This window comes from Candoia aspera, chromosome 2 (assembly GCF_035149785.1).
Source record: "Candoia aspera isolate rCanAsp1 chromosome 2, rCanAsp1.hap2, whole genome shotgun sequence".
NCBI classification, from domain to species: domain Eukaryota; kingdom Metazoa; phylum Chordata; class Lepidosauria; order Squamata; family Boidae; genus Candoia; species Candoia aspera.
Genome location: NC_086154.1, coordinates 14,534,275 through 14,561,049, shown reverse-complemented (window position 1 = coordinate 14,561,049; position 26,775 = coordinate 14,534,275). Strand labels below are relative to the sequence as shown.

The following is a 26,775-nucleotide window of genomic DNA, read 5'->3' as shown; positions in this document are numbered from 1 at the left end:
TGAAAGCTATTTTTCCCCCTTGCTTTATCAGTTCTGCATTGAGAAGGGGGTTGACTAGATCACTGCGTTCCAACCTTGGTAACTATCAGAAGTATAACTTCAAGTCCCAGAATTCTCAGCAGTGGTCATGCTAGCAGGAGAATTCTGGAAATTGAAGTTCACACATCTGGAAGATGTCAAGGTTGGAAAACATTGGAACAGGTGATCTCCATGTTCTCCACCTTTATGCTTTGTATGCCAACGTTCACACAACACGCATTCTTATCATAACCATGACTTACTCAACCCATGGTTTATTCAACCCAGTTTTCTGGGTTTGAGTGATGAACTGAAACATAAACTTATGACATGGGTTGGAGTTGGACAGCACAGTGAACTAAACTTACCCAAAACCTTATCAAGGTTAAAACAAATCAAACTTAGTGTGTTGTGCAAATGCAGCCTGTGAGTCCATCTTGCAGTCACATCAGCCAACATCTAGTCCTTGGGCTTCACTGAAACTGAGTGCTTGTCACCTTGTTGTAAAGGTTGGGGAATGCATTACTTGCCATGCCTTTCTTTACAGCTGGACTGATCAGCTGGACAAAACCTATTCAAGGGATAATGGTGACTCAGAGATCCTAAAATCTGGATCATGCCAAGTTGGGGAAGCTGCAAAGTAAATGCCTTTTTCTTAAAAAATAACCACAAAACAACTTGCTCTTTTATATTGGGCAGTTATGGTTATTTACAGTGGTGCTTAAAAGTTTGTGAATCCTTTGAGTTTTCAGTATTTTTGCCGAAAAATGACCTAAAACATGATCTGTTCTCCACACAAGTCCTAAAACTAGGTAAAGAGAACCCAGTTAAACAGATGAGACAAAAGCATTATACTTGTTCATTGATTCATTGAGGAAAATGATGTTCTAGTCCCCCTTCAGTCATAGAAACTCTCAGACTGGGGGACTTGGGCTATTGCCTATCTCTCAGCCTGAGAGCCATTATGGTCTAGTGGTTAAGGTGCTGGAGTAGGAGAGGGGAGACCCAAGTTCTAGTCCCTCCTGAGCTGTGGAAGTCTCCTCAGACTGGCTCTTGGTCCAAGACCCAGGATAGGGTAGGGATTAAGGTGCTAGACTGGGAGTGGAGAGACCCAGGTCCTAGTCCTCCCTCAGCCATGGAAGCTCTCTGGGGACTCTGGTCATTCCCTTCTCAGTCCAACAGCCAGGGTGGTGTAATAGTGAAGGTGCTAGACAAGGAGTGGGGAGACCCAGGTTCTAATCCCCCTCAGCCACAGAAGCTCATGGGGTGGCTTTGAGCCAATCCCTCTCTCTCAACCCAATCTACTTCTCAGGGTTGCAGGAAGAACATAGGAGAAGACAGCACTGTGTCTATTCCCCTGAGCTCCTTTAGCAAAGGTGAGATATAAATCAGTTATCAGGAGCCCGTCCCGTTTGCTGACACGGAGCCTGTCCACAGGATCCCCCTCATGCATCTTGTATTTTCAGCGATGCATGTGACTACAGCATTGCCCCAAGCCAATGCAAGACTCCCCCCCACCCCCCAGAAGCTGGTTTTCCAGTTGCAGTGATTTTGGAGCTACTGAAGAAGCCCTTTGTGTTCTTTGCAGAGCCTGGTGACCTTCGACGATGTGGCTGTGTATTTCACGAAAGAGCAGTGGGCTCTGCTGGATCCCAGTCAACGAGCTTTGTACAAGGAGGTCATGGTTGAAAATTATGGGAGCCTGGCCTTGTTGGGTAAGAACAGCCCCTCTTCTTTTGGAAGACATTGAGCTGCATCGCTGGCTGAGCCATGAGGGCTTTACTCTGAACGATGGCTTATAAATCCTTGTAATGAATACATCAGCATTAAAATCTCCACTTTTATCAGTAGCTCTCCTTTCTTCCGCTCCTTCAACCACCCTTTTAATCACTTGGAAAATGGGCGTGTTTCCCTAATCCAGTCCCACTGTTTGAAGCAAAGGGTTCAAAGTGATTAAAAGTTCTTAAGACCTGGAAGTATGCTTAGCTTCCTATACTTTGCCTTCAGGAAAGTTGCTGAGACTTCTTTAGCCACATTTTCTCAGCTAGTTGATTAGGATTTCAGCTGCTATTTATGAATGTTTATTCTGGATTCTAATTATTGTATAATATTGTGTGTATATATAGATGTACACACATACACACACATATATAAAGTAGGTGTGTGCATATATGTATGTATGTGTATGTAGTTGTCTCTCTATATTCATATATTTATATGTAAAAGTGTATATATATATATATATATATATATATATATATATATAATTTATTTGTATTTATTCGATTTATATTGAATTGAATAAATATACATGCATATTCACACACACACACACACACACACACATACATGCACACATGCATACATATAAAGGTATTTCATTTATTTCACTATTTTTATGTACAGGTAGTCCTTGCATACCGACTGCTCGTTCAGTGACCGTTCGAGGTTATGACGGCGCTGAAAAAGGAGATTTATGACTGGTCCTCGAAGTTGCAGCTGTCGCAGCATCCCCACACAATCGCAAGTCAGGCGCTTGGCAACTGGTGTGAATTTACAGCGATCACAGCATCAAGCAGTCATGTGATCGCCATTTGTGACCTTCACAGCCAGCTTCCAACAAGCAAAGTCAGTGGAGAAGCCGGCAGGAAGTCACAAGTCGCAGTCACATGATGTCACCCTTCACGACTGCAGGTGATTTGCTTCACGACTGCAGCTGGAACTGACAGACTGATGTTGTAAGTGGGCATGGTCACGTGATGTTTCACTTTATGACCACGTTGCCTAGTGACAGAGTTGCCGGTCCCATTGTGGTTGGTAAGTGAGGACTACCTGTACTGCCCCAGTTACAAGCCTCTGGGTGGTGCACAGCAAAGAAGACCCAGAAACTGGAGAACACGATGTTCTAACCCCAGTTTGAACATAATCAGAAGCTAACCTAGCATTTGCTCACAATCACTGGAAGGGTTGAAGTCTTCCCCTAGACCAGTGTTTCTCAACCGTGGCAACTTTAAGATATGTGGACTTCAACTCCCAGAATTCCCCAGCCAGCATGGCTGGCTGGGGAATTCTGGGAGTTGAAGTCCACATATCTTAAAAGTTGCTAAGGTTGAGAGACACTGCCCTGGATGGTAAAGGTGTTTTAATGTTTTTATAGTTTTATTACTTTTAATATCGTTAGCCTCCTGGAGTCATGCATTCAAGATGGGTAGCCATCTAAATCCAATAGGTAGATTGTCTGTCTGCCTGTCTTCAGGCCTTTTTGGAATGAAAGGATCTTTGAACTGTGTTTCAGAAGGAGAGGGATTTAAAAAAATGAGTGGGGATCAGGGAAAAAAAAACCCTATATAATTTCAGTGCATCTAACCGAAATCAATTAAATACCATTAATATGTTAACTCACCATGTAGTCAATAATTTTGTTCTTCTGTTGTAGTACGAATTCTGATTTGCTGGCAACTTTTAGGCATCTTTTCTAGCTACTGTGAAAGACGGTGGCTTAGATCATCTTCAAGCATATAAAGGCCTAATTTTTCAGAGCAAATCCTGTTAGTCCAGAAAAGTGCTGCAACTTTTGGGCATGCAAGAAGGCATCCAGCATACATATACATGTGCGTGCCTCTTGCATACAACAGTGAATCCAAGGTTGATCTCAGTTTTTGACCTTCAAGGGAATCCTTTATTGATTGATCAGTTTGTGTGTTCTCTCAGTCACAAAAGTAACTCTAGACAACTAGCATAATAATAGGGTTAAAAACAAGAACAACACAAGAGTAAAGAATAAACAGAAACTAAGGGAAATGTAGATGGGACTGAGCCAAAGTAGCTGGATTTTTAAACTAGGCCAAGGTCTACATGTGGCCAGTTCTGACATATTCTTTAAAAGAGCTTCTCTAAATTCATAGAAAACAAAAATGACCAAGAGCCATAGAGCGTCTTTGTTTTAAGACAAGATGTTTGGAGAACTTTATATGTTTGAACAAGCAGTTCAGTGGGGAGGCATCTGTGGTCTTCCATGAGCATTTGGCTAGGCATTGTGGGAAGCAGAAGGAATGGGACTGGTTGTCTTGTTTGATTCACCAACCTCTTCCAAAAAAGCAGGATCCCTCCTAATGATGTTGTCTTCTCCTCCTTTTCAATGAAGGGTCTGCGGTTCCAAAGCCTGTTCTTGTCTCCCTTTTGGAACAAGGAGAGGACCCCTGTGTTCCTGATTCTCAGGTCTTTGATGGAGAAAAGATTTTTGATGCCAGCTCAGGTGAGACATTGGGTCTTGCAAATCCATTACTATTTGGCATTTTTAGCTGCTTCTAAATGGACTTGTCTTCCAATGATCTACCAAGGATTAATCAGACAGTGGTACTGTATATCATTAAAACAATTTGGCTTTGCCAAGTTGATGTCTTCCAGATATTTTGGACTTGACTTACGTTATTCCTATAAACCATAGCCTTTAACTACATATATAGTGTGGGGATTCTGGGAATTGATTGTGACTTTTTAAGTAATGTAACTTTATGATCAAGGACTGGGACTGCTTAATGGGAGCTGGTTGCCTCAGATGCAAAAATGACTTTTCATCTATGGTGTCAGATACCTCAAGTGGGTTTTATTTCATATTGTTAATTAAAAAGAGAGTCCCTCTGTCGGGGGGAGATGGACAATGGTGAAATTTGATAAATAAATAAAAAAATAAAAAAAAAACCCTCCTAGAGCTTGACAAGTAGGTGGTCTAGAAGGATCAGAAGTGTATAAAAATAAATAAATAAACACATCAGTGGGTTAAGATGGTGGCCTTAAGACAATGGCTGGAGTTTCTACAGCTCCTTGAATCACAAACAACTCAACCCTGTTCTTAACTGACCTTAGCAAAGCCAGCTTCCAGTCCCTGGATGAAAGTTGTCCTGTGGTAGTGACCACATTTACTGTCACTGCATTTGTGTGTGTGTGTGTGTGTGTGTGTTTTAAAAATTTTAAAACTTAATGTTTATTAAAGAAGTTTTCTTATGAAGTCAAAACAATACAAATTTAAAGAAGAAAGGAAAGGAAAGGAAAAGTGATAAGTCAATAGAAAAGAAATGAAAGAAAAAAGACAAAGAAAAAGAAAAAGAAAAAAGATATAAAGAAGTGGCTTCCAGTCTTCTTTACAGCAATTATACATACATTTATATTTTATCCTCTCTTCTAGGGTTACAGTATGGCTCCCTTCTTTCCATATTCTACCTTTTCTAGTCATCAAACCCATAAACCACAAGTTCAATGTTTTCTGTTTTCAGCAAAAGATCCATAAAGGGTCTCCAATTCCTGCTGCCATTACATTTGAATGGTTGGTCATACTTCACATACATTTTACCTATTGTTATGGCTGCATCCATAACATTGGGGGGCAAACCTGTAAAAGAGCCCAAAAGGGCTGGATTGGAAGGGGACTGACGAGGGAGGGGAGGGAGGCTTGAACGTTATAGCAAAATGTGACTAGAAAGAATACTTGGATGGTTTCCCCATCATGCATTCTCCTGTCACTCACTTTGAGACTGATTGATGGGAGGGGCGACTTTGATGACCTCTTTATATTCCATTAGGAAGAGAGTATGAGTTAGAAGGGGGACGCGGTGGCGCTGCGGGTTAAACCGCTGAGCTGTCGATCGGAAGGTCGGCAGTTCGAAACCGCGCAGCGGGGTGAGCTCCCGTTGCTAGTCCCAGCTCCTGCTCACCTAGCAGTTCGAAAACATGCAAATGTGAGTAGATCAATAGGTACCGCTTCGGCGGGAAGGTAACGGCGTTCCGAGTCGTCATGCTGGCCACATGACCCGGAAGTGTCTATGACAACGCCGGCTCCAAGGCTTAGAAATGGAGATGAGCACTGCCCCCTAGAGTCGGACTCGACTGGACTTTACGTCAAGGGAAACCTTTACCTTTACCTATGAGTTAGAAGATTATGGCAGAGACCTCTGAAGACTTTCCCTCTTCCAAAAACAGGGAGGGTGAGATCACATGATAAAATCCTGCGTGCATTAAAAAGAAGTGGGTGATTGAGAAAGTATTTCAGCGTTTCAGAATGTTAATGTTCACCTCAGCTTCCATTGCTGTGTTGGAATATTTTGGGAGGTCCCTTCTCAAATGATTTCTTCTGTTGTTGTTTATCCTTCCCTGGTTCCTGAAGACAACCCTTGGAAAAAGCACTTGTGCACCGTCTGCGGGAAGCGTTTTACTCAGAAACCAAACCTGACCAGGCATCTGAGAATCCACACGGGAGAGAAACCGTATAAATGCTTGGAATGTGGCAAATGCTTCGGTTGCCATTCGCACCTTGTGAGCCACCGGATCGTGCACACGGGAGAGAAACCCTACAAATGCTTGGTGTGTGATAAATACTTCGGCCGCAAAGCACACCTCGCCAGACACCAAGGAATCTATGCTGGGGAAACGCCGTACAAATGTTTGGAATGTGGGAAGCATTTTGCCTGCCAGTCACAACTGGTGATCCACCGGAGGTACCACACGGGAGAGAAGCCTTACAAATGCTTGGAGTGTGAGAAATGTTTTGCTGACCCCTCAGCCCTGGTCAGCCATAAGAGGATCCATGCAGCTGAGAGATCTCACAAGTGCTTGGAGTGTGGAAAGAGCTTTGTCCAGCAGTCACATCTTCTGAAGCATCAGAGGGTCCATACAGGAGAAAAACCATATCAGTGTCCAGAATGTGAGAAATGCTTTGCTGATCGCTCTGTCTTCGCAAAACACCAAAGAGTCCACACGGGAGAAAGACCTTATAAATGTGTGGAGTGTGGGAAAACATTTGCACGGCAGGAGCATCTCGGGAGCCACTGGAGAGTTCACACGGGGGAGAAGCCGTATAAATGCTTGGTGTGTGGGAAATGTTTTGCCCGACAGTCCCATGTGGTGAGTCACCAGAGAGTCCACACAGGGGAGAAACCTTGCAAGTGCTTGGAGTGTGGGAAGTGTTTTTCGGAGCGCTCCACTTTCGTAAGGCACCAGAGGACTCATACGGGAGAGAAGCCTTACCGATGCTTGGATTGCGGGAAGTGCTTTGGTTCCCCTTCGCATCTCACGAGGCACCATCGGCGCCACACGGGGGAGAAGCCCCACCGATGCCTGGAGTGTGGGAAAGCCTTTGCCGACCGCTCGGCCTTTGTGAAACACCAGCGTGTCCACACGGGGGAGAAACCCTATAAATGTGCAGAGTGTGGGAGATGCTTTGCCAACCGGACACACCTTGTAACCCACCAGCGTGTCCACACAGGGGAGAAACCGTATGCCTGCTTGGAGTGTGGCAAAAAATTTAGTGCAAATAGGAGCCTTATTCACCACCAAAGGCAACATGTAGGTGAGCTGTGCTTGTTTGTTCGTTCTCATTGACATACGTGCTTATTCAGAATTAAAGAGTCTCCCTCTAGATTAGACATTCCTAATTATTTTATATATTTATTCCTCTTATATTCTGCCTTCCTTGCATTTTGGGAAGAAAATCCCTCTGTTGCAGCAAAACAACATTGCTGATATTAAAAGCGGGTGTGGCACCCTGATGCCCTCCAGATATTTTGGATTATGGTTACCACACTCTTGTGTTGGTCAGGCTGAAAGAGATGACTGGAATTCTATTTGTGTTGCTGTTGTTGTTAGATTGGATTATATTACACTGCACTTTTGCCTGGGAGCTCAGGGCCATGTCTGGGGCCATCCTTATTTTTCCTTCCTCAGCAACTCTATTGGAAACAATTCAAAGTAGAATGAGTTTAAGTTGTAGCTAAATTTTTCTCCAGTGTTCTGTGTTTCTGCGCTGTCCATGGAGTTCCTCCCTCCATTCATTCTTTGATGAACATCGAATTCATCACTTTGGCCCCTAAGTGAGCTGCCAAGATACTTCAGTACATTAATAGTTTCACTTCCTAACTTCTGTAACAGAGCATCTGTGGCTGAGAATTCTGGAAATTGATTTCCACACAGACCTCAAATGAGACTTGGTTTTCCTTGTCAGGGAATAGTGGGATAGGAAGAAAGTGGCTGGTGTGGTTGTCAGATCAAGTGAGGAGAACTGGGTCACAGCTGGTCCCCAGGTTTGTTGGGTGACTGGACCCATCTCTAAGCCTTATCATTCTTCAGGCTTGTTGTGAGCTTAAAATGGGTAGGTAGTAAAAGTGTATGAAGGAAATCTTGTCCTATTCAGTGTGTCCCAGACTCTTTTAGAGAAAAATAGGCAGGAGAAGATAGCTGCAGGCCCTCCAGATGGGTGTGTGTGTGTCTTTGTAGATAAAATAGCTTTTATTTTCTTTAGTCTTTTGCTTCCAGGTGGGCAAAGCCCAGTGGGATAAACACAATGACATATTCTGTTATGATCTGGGATTCTTTTGAGCTTGTGGACCCAGAGAAAGTGGATCCGGTTCTTTACATCATGAGCTATGCCGTTGGTGAGCTAGATGTAAGCCCTTCCTGGCACCTTCAGTTGACCAGGAGGGTTTATATGGCTGGATTCAAGAGCTGAATAATGCTTTTCTAAGGGGGTATGTATGTGTCTTATGTTGCCACCCCTGAAAGGGACAGTGTGCACCCTCTCTTAAAGAAGCCAGCTCTTGATGCAGCTGTTTTTGACAACTTTCTCCTTGTCTCCAATCTTCCCTTTTTGTGAAAGGTTATTGAGAAGATGCTGGGGGATCAGCCGCAGCAGATCTTGGAAGTAAAGGATTACCTGGGTCCCTTTTAATCAGGATTCAGATATGGGCATGGGACAGAACAGGTATTGGTCCCTCTGTTGGGTAACAGATGTATGCCCCTCTTCGTTCTGTTTGAACTTGGTGCCATTCAGTCATGGTGTCTTTCTAGACCATCTGCAAGGGTTGAGAGTAGGGGCATTGTGCTATGGTGGTTCCACTCCTCCCTGAGGAGTACTTCTAGTTGGGAGTTGTAGGGGGTGAGCGGTCCCTTTTGGTTGTGGATCCCTCAAGGATTGTTCTTCTCTTCTGTGTTATTTAACATCTGTATACAACGGCTTAGAGAGATCTGGTTTGGGTGAGGTGTCATCATTTTGCTGGTGACATGCAATTGTACATCTTCTTGCTAAGTTGAGCCAGAAATGCTGTCTGACGCCAGAATTGGGGCCTGGAGGTTGTTAGGGTCCAAATGGGGAGAAGGAAACATAGATTAAATCCCACTAAGATGAAGCTGCTGTTCTCCATGAACATCTGGACTATCCCGCAAGAGCAGCTGTAGTAGCTATTCTGGATGGGTTTGCACTCCCCTGGAAAAAGTTGGTTTCTGAGCTGGGGGTGTTGCTGGACCCACGACTCCTATTTGAAGAGCAGGTGGAAGCATGCTGGCTGGGGAATTCTGGGAGTTAGTTTATTTATTTAAATTTATTAAAATAAATATTGAAGGGCACATATCTTGAAGTTGCTGAGGTTGAGAAACACTGTTTGATGATTCACTGGGCATAAATTCTGGGAATTAAAGTCCCACCCTTGTAGAAGCCACACAGTTGGAGAATTTTGGCCTTTTGGGGAGAAGGCAATAACACGTATTTTTCAGTTCACTAAAAAAAAGAAAGACGAAAGGCCTTATATTCTTCTGTATTTTTGTTTTTGGTTGGCCAGTTTGCATTTCTGGATAGATCAGCAGTGCGCTGTCGATTATTTGAGTTAATGATTAGACGAAACAGTGAGGGATACATTACAAGAATATTTATACGTGGGGCCGACTTCTGCGAACTCAGTTTTCTTTTTGCTTCGTTTCTTTTTCTTTTTACTTATTTATTGATCTGGTTTATTTATCAAATCATTTTTTAAAACTTTTAAACTTTTCCCTGTGGATTACTAATATTCTCCCCTCCCCTCTGACCAAGATCTCAATCATTGTTTCTGAATTTGTTTCTTATCGCAGCATATCCTCTGGCCCAGTGCGTGGAAAATATTTTGTTGACAAATCAAGCCTTGTGCAAAGAAGGAGAAGCTGTGCAGGAAAAGAGACTCTATGAATGGCTTGCATCTGGAAAGTGGCTCACGCTGCAAGGACCCTTGGTGCAGAATGAAGGGGTCCATACTGAAAGAGCGTGAAGATGCCTTGAAAGCGGCCATTCGCTTGAAAACAGACAAAGAAAAACGTTGGCTACAGGAATTAGCCGCAACGGCAGGTTGTAGCAGTATTGAGGTCCGAAAGCGGTCAGAATAAACGGCACTGAAGCTGAAATTGACTTTTGGGAAATGCGGAAGTGCGTTGTCTTTCCAAATACCACTTTTTGGATGCTGAATGTGAAATTTGACCTCAAGATATGAGTGCTTTAAACTTTATAGAAGGTCTCTGAATTGTTGACTTGTGTCAGGAGTCAGCTATAAAATGCCCTAAGCAAGCAACTTTAGAATAATCAGATGCTGCCTAAAAGTCAGATGTGACTGCATGTCAGCTATGAAATATTGCTAGATAGTACCGTTGCATGGCTGTGCTCAAATACTGCATTCCATTCCATTCCAGTGATCAAATGATAAACTCTGTTGCATGCCAATTATTACATACTACTCTTTTTGCATGTAATTTCAGTACCATTGCATGGCAAACCCTTTGCATGTTAGCCAGCAAGTATGACCAAATAGTAATATTACAAGTAGTCCTCTCTTAACAACCATTTGTTCAGTGACAGTTCAGACTTATGACGGTGCTGAAAAAACCCAATTATGACCGGTTCTCACACTTAAAACCGATGCAATGTTCCTGCGGTCATGTGATCGCAATTTGAGTGCTTGGCAACCGGTTTGCATTTATGACTGTTACAGTGTCCCGTGGTCACGTGATCACCATTTTCGACCTTCCCGGCTGACTTCTGGCATGCAAAATCAGTGGGGAACCATGTGATTCACTTAATGACCATGTGGTTCGCTTAATGCCTGCGGTGATTTGCTTAACAACCACCGCAAAAAAGTCATAAGATTGGGTCAGATTCGCTTAATGACCACTTTGCTTAGCAACCGAAATTCCGGTCCCAATTGTGGTTGTTACAACACTGAGTAACAACCCTGAGATAACACTGGGCTTCAGAAACTGACATTTCCTATTTAATATATGGCCATACACCTTCCAAATAATTTTATTTGTAAGGACAAATAGGCTTCATCTCTAAATGGTATACTATGATATATTTTTACACTGTACAGCAGAGATGGGCAACTTTCTCACAATTCTGGGAGGGAGGACACTTGATGCAAAAGCAATGCTTCGTGTTAATGAATAAAGCTGGCAGGCAGGGCTGGAGGGTTTTCTTTAAAAGGTTTCACCTATTTTAGATGTTTAAGTTGCCTGTGTTTTCCCATCTTTAAATGACAAGAAAACATGCCACTGGGTTTCAGTAACTCTGTTGCTGAATTTCAACATGGTGGTCCAAGAGAGTTCTGAGGGCTGCAAGAAACAGATGCAGGGCCCAGATGTCAGGCTGAGTCTTTAGGTTGCCCATTTCTGATGTCCATTGTTGAGATTTTTCCTCTCCTCACCCAACAGGTGCACACTCAAGATTTAGGAGACTATAAAATGCTACTTTGTACGCCCTATTCCTTCCCAAAATGGAAAGCTGGAAAGTTTCAGCAAAGGACAAAGAGAATGCTTGGAGGCTGAAGTGGTTAAGGTCTAGTGGTTAAGGCAACAGGCTAGAAACCAGGAGACTGAGAGTTCTAGTCCCGCCGTAGGCATGAAAGCCGGCTGGGTGAGCTTGGGCCAGTCCCTCCCTCTCAGCCCAAGAGCCAGTCAGGTGTGGTAGGAGAGTTCTAGTCCCGCCTTAGGCACGAAAGCCGGCTGGGTGACCTTGGGCCAGTCCCTTTCTCTCAGACCAACCCACCTCACAGGGTGGTTGTTGTAGGGAAAATAGGAGGAGGAAGGAGTATTAGGTATGTTCGCTGTCTTCAGTTATTTGTAAAAATAATAGAGGAGGGATAGAAAGTAAATTTTAAAAAACCTCCCTGCAAGATGAGGTAACAATTTAGGGAGGGTTATGTGTTGGCTTAGACATTTGAGAGTGGAGAATATAATACATACAATTCAGAAGTCCACAAAATATATTAAGCTTGAAGTGTTCTGGATTTAGAACGACTGATTTGAGAATTTCACATTTCGGACAAGACAAATTCCAAAACTTTATCCCAAGTTTTGAACAAAATTGGCCAATTCATTCAACTTTTTCTGCCCTAGAGAAGAATGAGAACTTCAAATGAGCCCTTGCTGCCTTGCATTTTGTCCAAAGGCCACAAAAGTAGATGGGAGGAGTAGACCTTGCCAACAAGAGGCCTATTTTGAATTTGAGTGTCAGTACGTGACCCCGGAAGTGTCTTCGGACAGCGATGGCTCTTCGGCTAAGAAACTGAGATAAGCACTGCCCCCTAGAATCGGACACGGCAGTGCAGGGGAATCCTTTACCTTTACCTTTTACACACTAAATATTTTTCATTTGGGGCAACCCCCTCATGCAATTTAGTATGATGTGGAAAAAGTGGATTTGTTAGAAGCTGAAATCATCCAAAGAAATTGAATGGGGGAGATTCAACCTGGATAAAAAGAGCTTTTGTACAGGTTGCACAGGTCAACTGTGGGACTCCACAAGATAATGATGATGGTCACCAAGCTGGGTGGCTTTAAGCAAGATTCAATGAAACCGTAGAGGTGCCTATGGATTTCAGTCACAAGAAAGAATTTACAGTGCTGGCCACACCATTTCATTCCTCACTGTCCAGTTCTCTGCCTTCCCTCATTAGTCTTATCACTGCATGGTCAATGAGCACAGTCTTTAATGGATTGTTTGGGGGTTTAGCATTTAGGATTTCCTTCCCTCTAAAATGTTTGTAATTCTGCTCATCTTAGAGTTCCCCATGATTGCTGATACATTATTGGCCTGATGGGTAGTGCTGTTTGGGGTTCTGTCATACTAGTGCTGTTAGTATGTCCTCAAAATGACATTGAAGTGCAACACTGACGGGCATCAGGATGGGGGGAGCCTGGTGAACGTGGCAGTAATGATGGCTGTGTATAGCCTATATTAGATATTGGTACTGTTTTCCCACCCTGCTTGTAAACTTTCTGAAGGTATCCAGCTAGCAATGGCAGAAAGTAGGATTCTAAATAATGGGACTCTTGATTTTGAGCCTGCAAGATGTTACTGAGGATACAACATCAATAGGATGTTGGTTGGTGAGAAGAGGTTGGTTGGTGAGAAGAGGTTCAAATTAAGGCAACGAAGATGAAACAGACTTGAGGACCTGTCTTATGAGAACAGGCTGAAGGAACAGGATGTTGGGTCTAGAAAAGACAGAGGGAAGATGCGATATTGGTGTTCAGATACAGCAAAAGATGCTGTAGGGAAGATGGCCAGGAACTATTTTCCACTGCCATAGAAACTAGGACCAGAAATAAAAGGTACAAGTTGCAGCTATCTATATTACACTTAAGTATCAGGAAAACTCCCTGTTCGTAAGATCTGTACAACATTGGAACAGTCTACTTATGGTTCTCAATATCTGGAAGACAGGCGCCTCTCAAAGATGTATTGATTTTCCAGCATGTTGCTGAGGGTTGGGGTAGATGGTTTGTGTGGACCTTCCAACTCCACAGTTCTATGATTCTGTTTGGATGTTTGTGAGCAGCAGAGCAGCAGCTAGAAGAATCCTGACCATGAGAATTTAGAATGAGAAACTATCCGTGCAAGCTATCCGAACATCTGAAGTGCCTTGTACTGAGCTGGACCATCTGTCTACCAAAGCCTCTGTTCTCTGTGCTAAAAGGAATGCTGAGGCCTTGAATCCATTCTTCCCCTCCACCAAAGGCATCCCCAAGAGATGGCTTTTCAGCTGGTAACATCGATTGAAGGGGACCCCACCACCTGTCGAGATAATTGGCTCCATTGCTCTAATCTTGAAAAAGTTTTTCCCAACTGCCAAGTCTCAGCCTTGGAATCTAGAGAGGTGTGTATTTTAGCCCAGCTTTTATTGGCATGTATTTTAAGTTGGCCCCCTTTGATACCTCTTACGCTCTTTTTGATTTTCTCCTGATTTAGGAAGGAGTTGATAAACTGTTCATATGAATGGAATCTCCTGCTGTTCTCTATGCATTGTTCTGCAAAAGCCCATTCTCTTTCCAGGTTTGGAGAATTCCACTGCATCAACGTTCCTCTGGAATCTGCTCCTGTAACTTAAATCCATTATTCCATAACCAGCACTGTAGGCCAATAGAGAATAAGTCTTGATCTTTTCTGGATGACACATAGGTACTTGGAAGGGCACTGTCCTTGACGCTCATCAGATGAATGTGGTCCAGAAACACATTCTCAGCTTAGATTTATTTCACAAGATTAACCTGCAAATGAAAACGAGTGGAGAGATCTTCAACCTCATGGAGCAAAAGTACAATCTAAATCAAGATAAGGAGAGAGACGCACCTTTACCTTTCCAAATATTGTTGAACTTCTACCTCCAGCCATCATTGTGAATGGTCAGAGATGCTGGGACTTGCTCTTCAGCAAGATCTAGAGATCACAGGTTTTTCCATTTTTGGATTCTGCTAGTTTTATACAAGGGGAGCTACATTAGGTTAGTTAGGAAGACAGCTTGACAGAAGAAGTGACTTGAGTACTCAGATTAAATAGGTTGGACATAACTCTAACAAAAAGAAACCAATCGACATGATTAGGGACATGGTGTTGACTGTTGTTAGCTAAGAATAAATCCTTGGTGTCTTTATGGAAAAGCAAGATCCATCCCTGAAGAGTTGGGCGAGCTGCTAGGTGGTGTGTACATTTTTAATTGGGAAATACAAGTATCGGCTGGAATCCTCTAACTCTTGTTTCAGTGTGTAACTGAGCATTTTCTTTGTTCTTTCTTTGTTCCTTCCTGTCTTCAATAAATACATTATTTGGTTTACGTTTACTTAATATGTACACAATTTACTTTTTAAAAAATCCCCATCTTTAGAAATATATAGTATTTCAGCAAACAATCAAAACATTACATACACTCAATCCTCAAATAGCTTTGCTCAGTTGGTGCTGGAGGTAATGTTGGCCAGAGGTTTTGGAAGTTGAGAGGTGATGCATCTGGTGGAGGTCAGGCTGCCTTAAGATTAATTAAAAATTTTTTTTTCTAATCTCAGATGAGCCTTAATCGCAGCAGCCTAGATGTCACTAATTCACACTCTCCGACATACATATTTTTAGGACTTCCATTCATAATCAAACTTACATTGTCTTTTTCCAGGTACCCATCAACTCCAGAAGATCATACCAGCTTGATAACTATATATTACATATTTCCCCTTCTAGTTTTCAACACCCAACATATATACTGTATGTATACATACATTGTTGTTGTTTATTCGTTTAGTCGCTTCCAACTCTTTGTGACTTCATGGACCAGCCTATGCCAGAGCTTCCTGTCGGTCTTCACCACCCCCAGCTCCCCCAGGGATGAGTCCATCACCTCTAGAATATCATCCATCCATCTTGCCCTTGGTCGGCCCCTCTTCCTTTTGCCCTCCACTCTCCCTAGCATCAGCATCTTCTCCAGGGTGTCCTGTCTTCTCATTATGTGGCCAAAGTATTTCAGTTTTGCCTTTAATATCACTCCCTCAAGTGAGCAGTCTGACTTTATTTCCTGGGGGATGGACTGGTTTGATCTTGCAGTCCAAGGCACTCTCAGGATTTTCCTCCAACACCACAGTTCCAAAGCATTGATCTTCCTTCTCTCAGCCTTCCTTATGGTCCAGCTCTCGCAGCCATATGTTACTACGGGGAACACCATTGCATTAACTCCGGACCTTTGTTGTCAGTGTGATGTCTCTGCTCTTAACTATTTTATCAAGGTTTGTCATTGCTCTTCTCCCAAGGATTAAACGTCTTCTGATTTCCTGACTGCAGTCAGCATCTGCAGTAATCCTCGCACCTAGAAATACAAAGTCTTTCACTGCTTCTACATTTTCTCCCTCTATTTGCCAGTTATCAATCAAGCTGGTTGCTGGTTTTTTTGAGGTTTAGCTGCAAGCCAGCTTTTGCACGTTCTTCTTTCACCTTGATCATAAGGCTCCTCAGTTCCTCTTCACTTTCAGCCATCAAAGTGGTATCATCTGCATATCTGAGATTGTTAATGTTTCTTCCAGAGATTTTAACTCCAGCCTTGGATTCCTCAAGCCCAGCATGTCGCATGATGTGTTCTGCATACAAGTTGAATAGGTTGGGTGAGAGTATACAGCCCTGCCATACTCCTTTCCCAATCTTAAACCAGTCCGTTGTTCCGTGGTCTGTTCTTACTGTTGCTACTTGGTCGTTATACAGATTCTTCAGGAGGCAGACAAGATGACTTGGTATCCCCATACCACTAAGAACTTGCCACAATTTGTTATGGTGCACACAGTCAAAGGCTTTAGAATAGTCAATAAAACAGAAATAGATGTTTTTCTGAAACTCCCTGGCTTTTTCCATTATCCAGCGGATATTGACAATTTGGTCTCTAGTTCCTCTGCCTTTTCTAAACACAGCTTGTACATCTGGCAATTCTTGCTCCATGAATTGCTGAAGTCTTACCTTGTAAGATCTTGAACATTACCTTACTGGCATGTGAAATGAGTGCCACTGTTCGATAGTTTGAACATTCTTTAGTGTTCCCCTTTTTTGGTATGGGGAAATAAGTTGATTTTTTCCAATCTGATGGCCATTCTTGTGTTTTCCAAATTTGCTGGCATATAGCATGCATTACCTTGACAGCATCATCTTGCAAGATCTTGAACAGTTCAGCTGGGATGCCATCATCTCCTGCTGCCTTGTTATTAGCAATGCTTCTTAAGGCCCACTCAACCTCACTCTTCAGGATGTCTGGCTCTAGTTCCCTGACCACGCTGTCAAAGCTATGCCTGATATTGTTATCCTTCCTATACAGGTCTTCCGTATATTCTTGCCACCTTTTCTTGATCTCTTCTTCTTCTGTTAGGTCCTTGCCATCTTTGTTTTTGATCATACCCATTTTGCCTGGAATTTACCTCCGATGTTTGTAATTTTCTGGAAGAGGTCTCTTGTCTTTCCTATTCTATTGTCTTCTTCCACTTCTGCACATTCCTTGTTTAAAAATAATTCCTTATCTCTTCTGGCTAACCTCTGGAATTTTGCATTTAATTGGGCATATCTCCCCCTATCACTGTTGCCTTTTGCTTTCCTTCTTTCTTGGGCCACTTCTAGTGTCTCAGCAGACAGCCATTTTGCCTTCTTGGTTTTCTCTTTCTTTGGGATGTATTTTGTTGCCGCCTCCTGAACAATGTTGCAAACTTCTGTCCATAGTTCTTCCGGGACCCTATCTACTAAGTCCAGTCCCTTAAATCTATTCTTCACCTCCACTGCATATTCCTTAGGAATATTAGTGAGCTCATATCTAGCTGATCTGTGGGTCTTCCCTAATCTCTTTAGTCTGATCCTCAATTGTGCAATAAGAAGTTCGTGATCTGAACTACAGTCAGCTCCAGGTCTTGTTTTTACCGACTGTATAGATGTCTGCCACCTTTGGCTGCAAAGGATGTAGTCAATCTGATTTCGGTGTTGTCCATCTGGTGAAGTCTATGTATAAAGCCGTCTCTTAGGTTGTTGGAAGAGAGTGTTTGTTATGCAGAGTGAGTTGTCTTGGCAAATTTCTATCAGCCTGTGTCCTGCTTTGTTTTGTTCTCCCAGGCCATGCTTACCTGTAATTCCAGGTGTCATTTGGCTGCCCACCTTAGCATTCCAGTCTCCTGTGATGAAAATAACATCTCTTTTAGGCGTGTTGTCCAGTAGGTGCTGCAGATCCTCATAGAACTGCTCTACTTCATCTTCTTCAGCATCTGTGGTTGGGGCGTATATTTGGATCACTGTGATGTTAGATGGCTTGCCCTGAATTCGAATTGAGATCATTCTATCGTTTTTTGGATTGTATCCAAGCACTGCTTTAGCCACTTTACTCTTAATTATGAAGGCTACTCCATTTCTTCTGTGGTCCTCTTGTCCACAGTAGTAGATCTGGTGGTCATTTGATGTGAAGTGGCCCATTCCAGTCCATTTCAGTTCACTGACGCCCAAAATGTCTATCTTTAATCTTGACAGCTCACCAATAACGACATCCAATTTGCCCTGGCTCATAGATCTTACATTTCAGGTTCCAATGGTGTGTTGATCCTTAGAACATCGGATTCGCCGTTCACCACCAGCACCGTCGGCCGCTAGCCGTCCTTTCGGCTTTGAGCTAGCTGCGTCATCACATCTGGGGCTAGTTGAACTCATCCTCTGTTCCTCCCCAGTAGCATTTTGACCATCTTCCGACCTGGGGGTCTCATCTTCCGATGGTATACCGATATACCTCTGCTTGTACTGATCCATTAATTTTCACGGATGACCTTCCCGTCTTGGGTGGCCCTTCACGGTTTAGCTCATGGCATCATTGAGGTGCTCAAGCTCCAGCTCCACAACAAGGTAACGATCCTTTGCTGAAACCAGAATGGTTACCTCCAGATAATTATTTATGGAATAACCCATTAGAGGCACCAGTTAAAAATCTCTCTTTCTAAATGGAGAAGGTAACGATCCTTTGCTGAAGGTATACATACATACATACATACATATATATATATATTTTCATTCATTCATTTTATTTATTTATTAACCCATCCTCTTTACCCTTAGCTCCTCTCATCCTCCATATGTCGCAGCCATCACTAGATGGGCAAACTGGGATCTGGCAAACTATGGATTTTAAAAATGCAGTGACTCCAGAAGCGTTAGCGAACGATGCCTTTCAAAGCTATGAACCCCTATGAGCTTTCCACAGCTAGCATTCAAGTCTGCATGTGGAAAACCCCAAAGTTCCCTAGACTACAAAGCCGATCTGATCAATCACCCATCCAGCAGGTCGCAGCAGAGGAATGGAAGGAGGCGAGCGGGTCAGTCTTTCTGGCGGAGGGTACAAACTACCGTTCCCAGAATCCTCTAAAGTGTGAGAGCGGAAGGGGGAGGGGGAGGGGACTACAATTCGCAGCCTGTCTTGGGACTCCTGGGGGCACCGGCTGGTGCAGGAGAAGGAGGTTGAAGAGCTTCCCATTGAAAAGAACTTTGGGTGGAAGAAGACCCCTGGCGAGGAGGTCCAAGGCAGGTTGGAAGATCGCGGTCGGTGGTGGGTCGGAGGAGGAGGAGGAGGGGAAAATGGGCAGGGAGGGTCGAGCTGGAGTCGTGGGGGGGGGGTCCGGGTCGGGATGGGCGTCCTCCTTTGTGAGCCTCGGCTAGTGTGGAGGCGGGAGGGGCGGCTGGACCTCCGCGCTCCTTCAGGAGGATGGACCACAGAAGAAGGAGAGGAACGTGGGGCATCGGAGGAGAAAGTGCTGAATGAAGCTCCGGAAAAGAAGGACGGGTTCGTGGCGGGGGAAAGGGCAGGACGAAAAGCCCGTGGCTTCCCTGGGTTGCCAAGCGAGGGGAGGGACTCCAGCTCCCATCCTGCCCAGCCAGTTTCTAGAGGAGCGCCCAGTGGGGAAAGCTGTTTGGAAGCCGGTAGAGCCGCTTCAGCATAGTCGACTTGGAAAAGGTGGGGAGGGGCATCCCACAGAGAGAACCGCTCCGGACTGCAGAGGACAGGTGGGCCTTGCTGCAGAGGGGAGGGATCCCTCAGAACAGTGTTCCTCAACCTCAGCAACTTTAAGATGTGTGGACTTCAACTCCCAGAGTTCCCCAGCCAACTGGCTGGGGAACTCTGGGAGTTGAAGTCCACACATCTTAAAGTTGCTGAGGTTGAGGAACACTGCTCCAGAAGAAATGAGACCTCAAAGTCTCCTTGGACAGAAATGACACTGAACTTGTCTGGAGGTTCCAGCAGGGGAGCACAGCTATCACATACCCTTGATTGGTACACTCCTTCTATCTGGGGTGGTCGTCCTCTTCCACCGAGCATGCACAGCTTCGGGCCTTTGGGAGGGATGCATTTGGAGCGGTGAGGGAGGACGGGGACACCCGCCTAGCCAGCCAGATCAGCCGAATCAACCCTGGCGATCAATGGGGTGACAGCTGTCACAGCCTGTTCTCCCTCGCATCCTGGAGAGAAATAACTGCCTCAAGTATCCCCTGCAACCTCAAGTGGCCACCATGGACCCTCAGCTAGGATTTTTCCAGTTTTGGGATTTGCAGTGTAACATTTGTTGGCCCAATGCCAACTCTCAGCTCTGGGCTCCCCAGTCAAGTCACCTGTAGTGCTAAACAAGTCCTTTTGTTGACTGTAAAACAACCAAGTGCACACACGCAAAGCAACTGTGAGTACCATCCTAGAAAGGGAGACTGACTGTATCTAACAAATTACACTTAAGGGCAGCTGTCTATAGGCTGACTAGCAACCCTCCCTAAAGATGGGTTTATAGATCACCCTCAGAGCCTCTTGTTAAAATAATCAGATTTAATATCTTACCACAGAGGGTGGCACGACAATGCCTGAGGAGAAGGATCCACTCTCCATGACCAGGTTATGTCTGCAGAGGTGAAGGAACAAAGGCAGCAACTATCCCATGTAAGGGGATAGTACAGGGTGGAGAACGCTTGCCACTTGAGGAAGACCAAGGAGAGGGTGAGGGTCAGGGGCCCAGGCACCGTTACCTGCTGGTATTAATCTGTCTCATTAAACTCAATCTCTCTCTCATCTCTGGGTCCAGATGACAAACAAGAGACAGAAACCCAGAGAAACAGGAGAGTTTTGGGTTCTGACATCATCAAAGAGGCTTTCATATTTCTCGCCCCCATCCCATACCCATTCTCTATGCTGGAGAGCCTCTGGTTAACAAAAATTGATAGCATGCCCCTGCACCCTTCCTACTGTGTCCTGTGTCCTTGGTGGATGCCTTGTTCCACATAAAACTCCCCGCCAATCCAACCATCATCTCAGAAATAACTCACTAAATGATGGTACCTGATCCTCCACTCCCAACACATATATAAAGACCCCAAACCCAACCATTTATCGTGGGCTTGCCCTAATTTGGACAATTTTTGTGTGAATTGCAAAAATATTGGAAGCTGAGTGCAGAATATTTCAGCTGGGGCTGCTGTGGAGGATCAGATTGAACCCAAAGTGATGCTAGAAGAACAGATCCATAGATGGGCAGGGGGAATGGTAGAGCCAAATATCAGAATTGATCAGCTTGGCTTGGTCTGAATGGTACAGAAGAAATAGGAGCTTCAGAGAGTCAATGTGTCATGACACATTATACACAGGGAGGGTGGATTAATTATTTCTAATGCACCCGATAATTGGAGTTAAGGACAGACACATGATTGGTAGGAAAAGGGACTGGATTCGTATATCAACATAATCTTCCCTTCTATGTTTTTTTCCCCTGATAAAGTGTATTTGTTTGCTTTGTACAACTGAACAAGTATAAAAGCAACAATCAACATAAGAATATATGGCACCTCCTTGCTCACAAAAACCAGCTGAAGCATCAGGTGAGCCTTGCACAGGATTATTTTATGAATTTCTCTTGTAGCCATTTTTCTTCCAAGGTTTCCAGTTGCCTTTCAGAAGTTAAACCAGAGTGGGAATTCTGGCCTAAGTTTCTGAAGGAAGCAGTCCTGTTTGAGAATGATTTCAATTTCAACTCTCCATTTTTCAGATATGTACCCTATTTTTTTTTCTCACTAGAAATTAAAAGGGGAAGGTATTTCCAGTCCCAGATGCCTTTATAGCTGAAATCCTAAAATGTTTTTTAAATTTCTTTTCCCCCATTATTCTTCCCGAGTTGTCAAAACTTCTATTATTTAAAAATATAATCTCATGGATTTTCAAATGCTTTTTTGAAACTGTTCCATTGGCACCATTCAGGTTAGATCACAACTGGCAAAATCAGCTCTGCATAAAATTATCCCAAGAAGGGTTTTTAAGTGCAATTTTTCCTTACAGAAACAATTTTTTAAACTTTTTTTTAAGTTAAAGCTGAACTCGGCTCCCAATGATTTAGTGCAGATATTTGTGTAACTTTCTCTGGCAGCAATACAGGAGAAGTTTGCCATTGTCCTCCTAGGACTTGATAGTGATATCTTGTGCAAATCTTAACCATGTTGGACCTTGTTTTCCTTCTGATTCCTGACCAGGTGCTGCTACTGTTATATGCTTCCAGCAATGGGAGCTAAGAAGTTTGCCAGCTATAGCATGTTGGACCAATTGTAGGTTCTGAGTAGTTTTTAAGAGTAGCCCCAAGCAAATCACATTGTAGTAGTCTAGCTGGATGGGGATGAGGACATGAATTAGTGTAGCTAGGTCTTCCTGTGGTCCAGTTCTTTACTCTGCCAAGCATCTTGTTTTTTGTAACCCACTTGAGAAGTGCCTCTCTCATTTTCATTCTTAATGTTAGCAGTTCTTGCCTGAAGAACCTTCTCATGACCTCCTATAATTAACCTGAATATATATAATTGCAGTGATCACACACTGTTCCCCTGTTTACTCCTTTCTAAGTCTTCCTCTTTTTCCTGGACTATCGTGCTTTTTGTCATGATTTTATGCCTTGCCAGGGAGCAGATGGTGTCCTTCAGAAAGTGCTATTTATTGCACAGACCAGTGCTCTCATGATGCTCCTGGCTACAGTTCCCATCATGCTTTCTGAGGAATGATGGGGTTGTAATCTGGAGACTTCAGGGTAAAGCTAATGTAAACACTTTGGAAATAATGCAGATGATGTTAAAGAATGTTGTGTTCTATAATCAACTCCATCAAGACTCTTGTGATTCTTTCCTGCTAAGGTTCTTCCATGGCCAGGTCTAACCCCATCTCTATGGAGGAAAAAAGTGAGATGCTGAGGAACACAAATAGTCACCACTCAGAAAAGATGTTGATTCCAAGCACCAGTGCAGGTGAGGATCTTGAGGGAGCCAGATGATAATCTCCCCAGTGTAGACCTTCTGAAACTTAAGCCAGTCCTTCCTTCAAATGGATACGTTTTGGAACACCACAGGTATAATTTCCATGGAATTGTGAGGAAAATCTTGTAGGCCATCTAATTCAACTTTCAGTTTGATATAAAAACACCAGAGCTCTAAACAAATGACTGTCCAACATCTGCTTTCAATTACTGACTTGGTCATTGGTTCTATTCCTAAACTGTTTTTACCATCACCCTTTTCTTCTGATAGACATAATAAAAGTCCTGCTGAGACAGGCCAAAGGTCTACAGTGTTACATGTTGGCAAATAGATGAATTTAGGAAGCTCAGAAGCAAGATGAGAAGGTGATAGACTTGAGTTCCAGAAGGAACAGGTAATCAGAAAAACAAGGTACAGGATAACTTGTTTGTTTAGTGCAAGAATGGGCATTTGGTGGCCTGCAAGTGTCCTACAATGTCCTTAAAAAAACAACAACTACTAGAACTTCATTTCTTAAACTTTGGCAACAAAATGCCAAAGGGTATTTCATCATCTTCAATGTTAATAGTTCATGTGAATTCTTAATTGCTGAGATAAAATTCCCACTACTTTGCTTAATAGTAATTACATACCACTCCTCTGATTATAATAGTCAATTTCTCAAGGAACTTTCCTGGTGGCTCTTGTCTCTGTTAGAGTTTGATGTTCTCTTAATTGCTGCTTGGGGATTACAGGGGAAGAGGGGATGGCCTTGAAGGACAGGAGGAAGAGCCACAACCAAGACAACAGTAAGATAAAAGAAACCTGAGTCCAGGGCAGAACTGTAATGTATGTAAACGTCTCAGACAAGCCCCTCCCAAGTTCACATGAAGATAAAGTGCAGGGCGGGGGGAGGAAGCATATTCAGACTTGGAAGATTCTGTTAATTCAGCTGTTACCATAAAAGTAGTACTAATCTACATGGCATTGATGTGGTCTACCTTGGAGGGCTGACAATTTCAAGGTCCCTGTTATTCTTTAAATTTGGTAAGGATGTTCATCATGCTTAACTCCTTTTAACTTAAATTTGGAGAGACACCCCACCACCACCCTTATAACAACCTTGATTTAATTTGGGCTAAGGATTTGCTGCTCTCATTTCCTGATTTATTCCCAGCAATCTAATTTGACCACTTTATTATAATTTTTTCTCTTCAGGATATGCCTGTTTGGCCTCCAAATGATTAAAAAAAACTAATTAAGTGATCCATTTTATGCTCCTTTGGGAGCATTATCAATTCAGACAGCTGGTGCTGACTGGCTCGACTATGTATTTAGGAACACCCGAATTATTTCAGTAACTTGATTTCAATTAATGTTCCTGTGTGCTTGGCTTGGTTATACAATCAGGTTAAAGGTAAAGGTAAAGGTTTCCCTTGACGTAAAGTCCAGTCGTGTCCGACTCTAGGGGGCGGTGCTCATCTCCGTTTCTAAGCCTTGGAGCCGGCGTTGTCCACAGACACTTCCGGGTCATGTGGCCAGCATGACGACACGGAACGCCGTTACCTTCCCGCCAAAGCGGTACCTATTGATCTACTCACATTTGCATGTTTTCAAACTGCTAGGTGAGCAGGAGCTGGGACGAGCAACGGGAGCTCACCCCGCCGCGCGGTTTCGAACCGCCGACCTTCCGATCGGCAGCTCAGCGGTTTAACCCGCAGCGCCACCGCGTTTTCCCTCATATCAAAATGATCATCTCATGTTTTAGAGTTTTCTCCCATCTAGCTCATATTCTTGGAATAGACCATCCCTTGAATTTGCAGTAGGATCTCCTGGTGTTTAAAAAGGCTCTTAAACATTTCTTTTTTCAAGATGGTTATGAAGTTGGAAGAACCTTTTAGGTTTAATCATGTAGAAAAGTTAACCATCCCAACACTTTGTGACAATCCCTAAGCCAGGCTCAATTAAAGTTGCAGCACTCAGCTATTGACTACAAGCCACCACACACTTCTTAATAGCTTGTATTCTCACTCTGCATTCTTGCATTGCTTCTCAGAGTTTATAATACTACTATTTGTTTTTGATCCCAACAGAGGACTCTAAGAAAAAGCATCCATGCCCTATATGTGGAAAGTATTTTACTCAGAAGTCAGGTCTTATCATCCACCAGAGGATCCACACAGGAGAGAAACCTTACCGTTGCTCCGAGTGTGAAAAGTCTTTTGCTGATCGTTCGACCTGTATGAAGCACATGAGAATTCACATGGGGGAGAAACCCTATAAATGCCCAGAATGTGGGAAATGTTTTTCTACGAAAGCGGAAGTGGTGATCCACCAGAGGATTCACACGGGCGAGAAGCCCTATAAATGTACGGTGTGTGAAAAGTGCTTTGCTCAGCATTCCCAACTCAAAAGCCACCAGAGGAACCACACGGGGGAGAAACCCTATCAGTGCTTGGACTGTGGGAAAAATTTTGCTCACCAGTCCCCCTTTGTGAACCACCGAAGGCAGCACACGGGCGAGAAGCCCTACAAATGCTCGGAGTGCGAGAAGTGCTTTGTTCAGCACTCCCAACTCGCAAACCACCGGAGAGTCCACACTGGAGAAAAACCATACAAGTGTTGTGAGTGTGGGAAGTGTTTCGCGCAGCAGTCTACCTTTGTGAACCATCAGAGAACTCACCTAGGGGAAAAGCCTTACAAGTGCCTGGAATGCGGAAAATGTTTCTCTCAACAGCCTTATCTTCGGAGGCACCAGAAGGTTCATACGGGCGTGAAACCGTACACGTGCTCAGAATGCGGGAGAGGTTTCGTTGGGCTTTCTGGACTTAGAAGCCACCGGAGAGTCCACACGGGAGAGAAACCCTTCAAATGTGTGGAGTGTGAAAAATGCTTTGCTGCTCGGTCCAGTTTTGTCAGTCACCGCAGGATGCACACGGGAGAGAAGCCCTTCCCGTGCTTGGAGTGTGGGAAATCTTTCTCTGACAGCTCCACTTTTGTGAAACATAAACGGGTCCACTCTGGGGAGAAGCCCTACAGGTGCTCTCAGTGTGAGAAGCGTTTTGCTGGACACTCGGCTTACGCACAACACTTGCGGGTCCACACAGGAGACAAACCTTATAAATGCTTGGAGTGTGAGAAGACCTTTCCGTACAGTTCTGACCTTGTGCGACACAAAAGGGTCCACACCGGAGAGAAACCCTACAAATGCCTGGAATGTGGAAAATGTTTTACCAACACCTCGGGTTACGTCAACCACCTCAGAGTCCACACGGGAGAGAAACCCTATAAATGCTTGGAGTGCAATAAATGTTTCGCTTACTCTTCAGGATTTACTACCCACCAGAGAATCCACACTGGAGAGAAACCTTATAAATGCGCCAAATGTAAGAGGCGCTTTGCTGACCGTTCTGCCTTTTCTAGGCATCTTAAAATTCATGAGCGGGAGAAAAAATAGATGTAGAGGAAACCTCCTACGTTTGTACATTTAGCTGGAAACTATGCTTGGACCTTAGATTGCTCCATAAGGTGAAAAATGCAGTTATATTTAGAGTTAGTAAAACGAAATATTCTCTATGAAGGAACTACATGTACTTGCCAAGAACTTAAGTCCATCTTTCTGGCTGCTGGACAACACTGTTTTATTGTCATAAATAAAGGGCTGGCGTAGAAAGGCCTCTCCAGTTTTGAAAGACACCTTCTCCAGCTTCTCCAGAGCTTTGCAGAGGAGGCCCCTCTCATTCTCAGCCCCATCAGAGCCACATTTGGTGCAAACACACGGAGTAGCCTTCTTGGTGTGTGGTTTCCACCAGCAGAGAAATACGTTCTGATTTGGAAAGACATTTGGCCTTCAAGCTGCTTTGCCTATGAGCTTGGTCTCAGTGCATTTGGGACTTCTTTGTTTTTCTCGA

The 26,775-nt window shown here is 43.8% G+C and overlaps 1 protein-coding gene across 1 annotated transcript in view; it reads left to right on the top strand.

Moving 5' to 3' along the window:
• LOC134488918 (zinc finger protein 850-like) overlaps nt 1-26,401 on the top strand; it is a 29,482-nt gene extending 3,081 nt beyond the window's left edge. The window contains exons 2-5 of the mRNA XM_063291273.1: nt 1,607-1,733; nt 4,163-4,273; nt 6,179-7,356; nt 24,960-26,401. Coding sequence (XP_063147343.1) covers nt 1,607-1,733; nt 4,163-4,273; nt 6,179-7,356; nt 24,960-26,321 — 2,778 coding nt within the window. The 3' untranslated portion in view covers nt 26,322-26,401. The remainder of the gene's footprint in view (nt 1-1,606; nt 1,734-4,162; nt 4,274-6,178; nt 7,357-24,959) is intronic.
• Nucleotides 26,402-26,775: the final 374 nt, after the last annotated feature.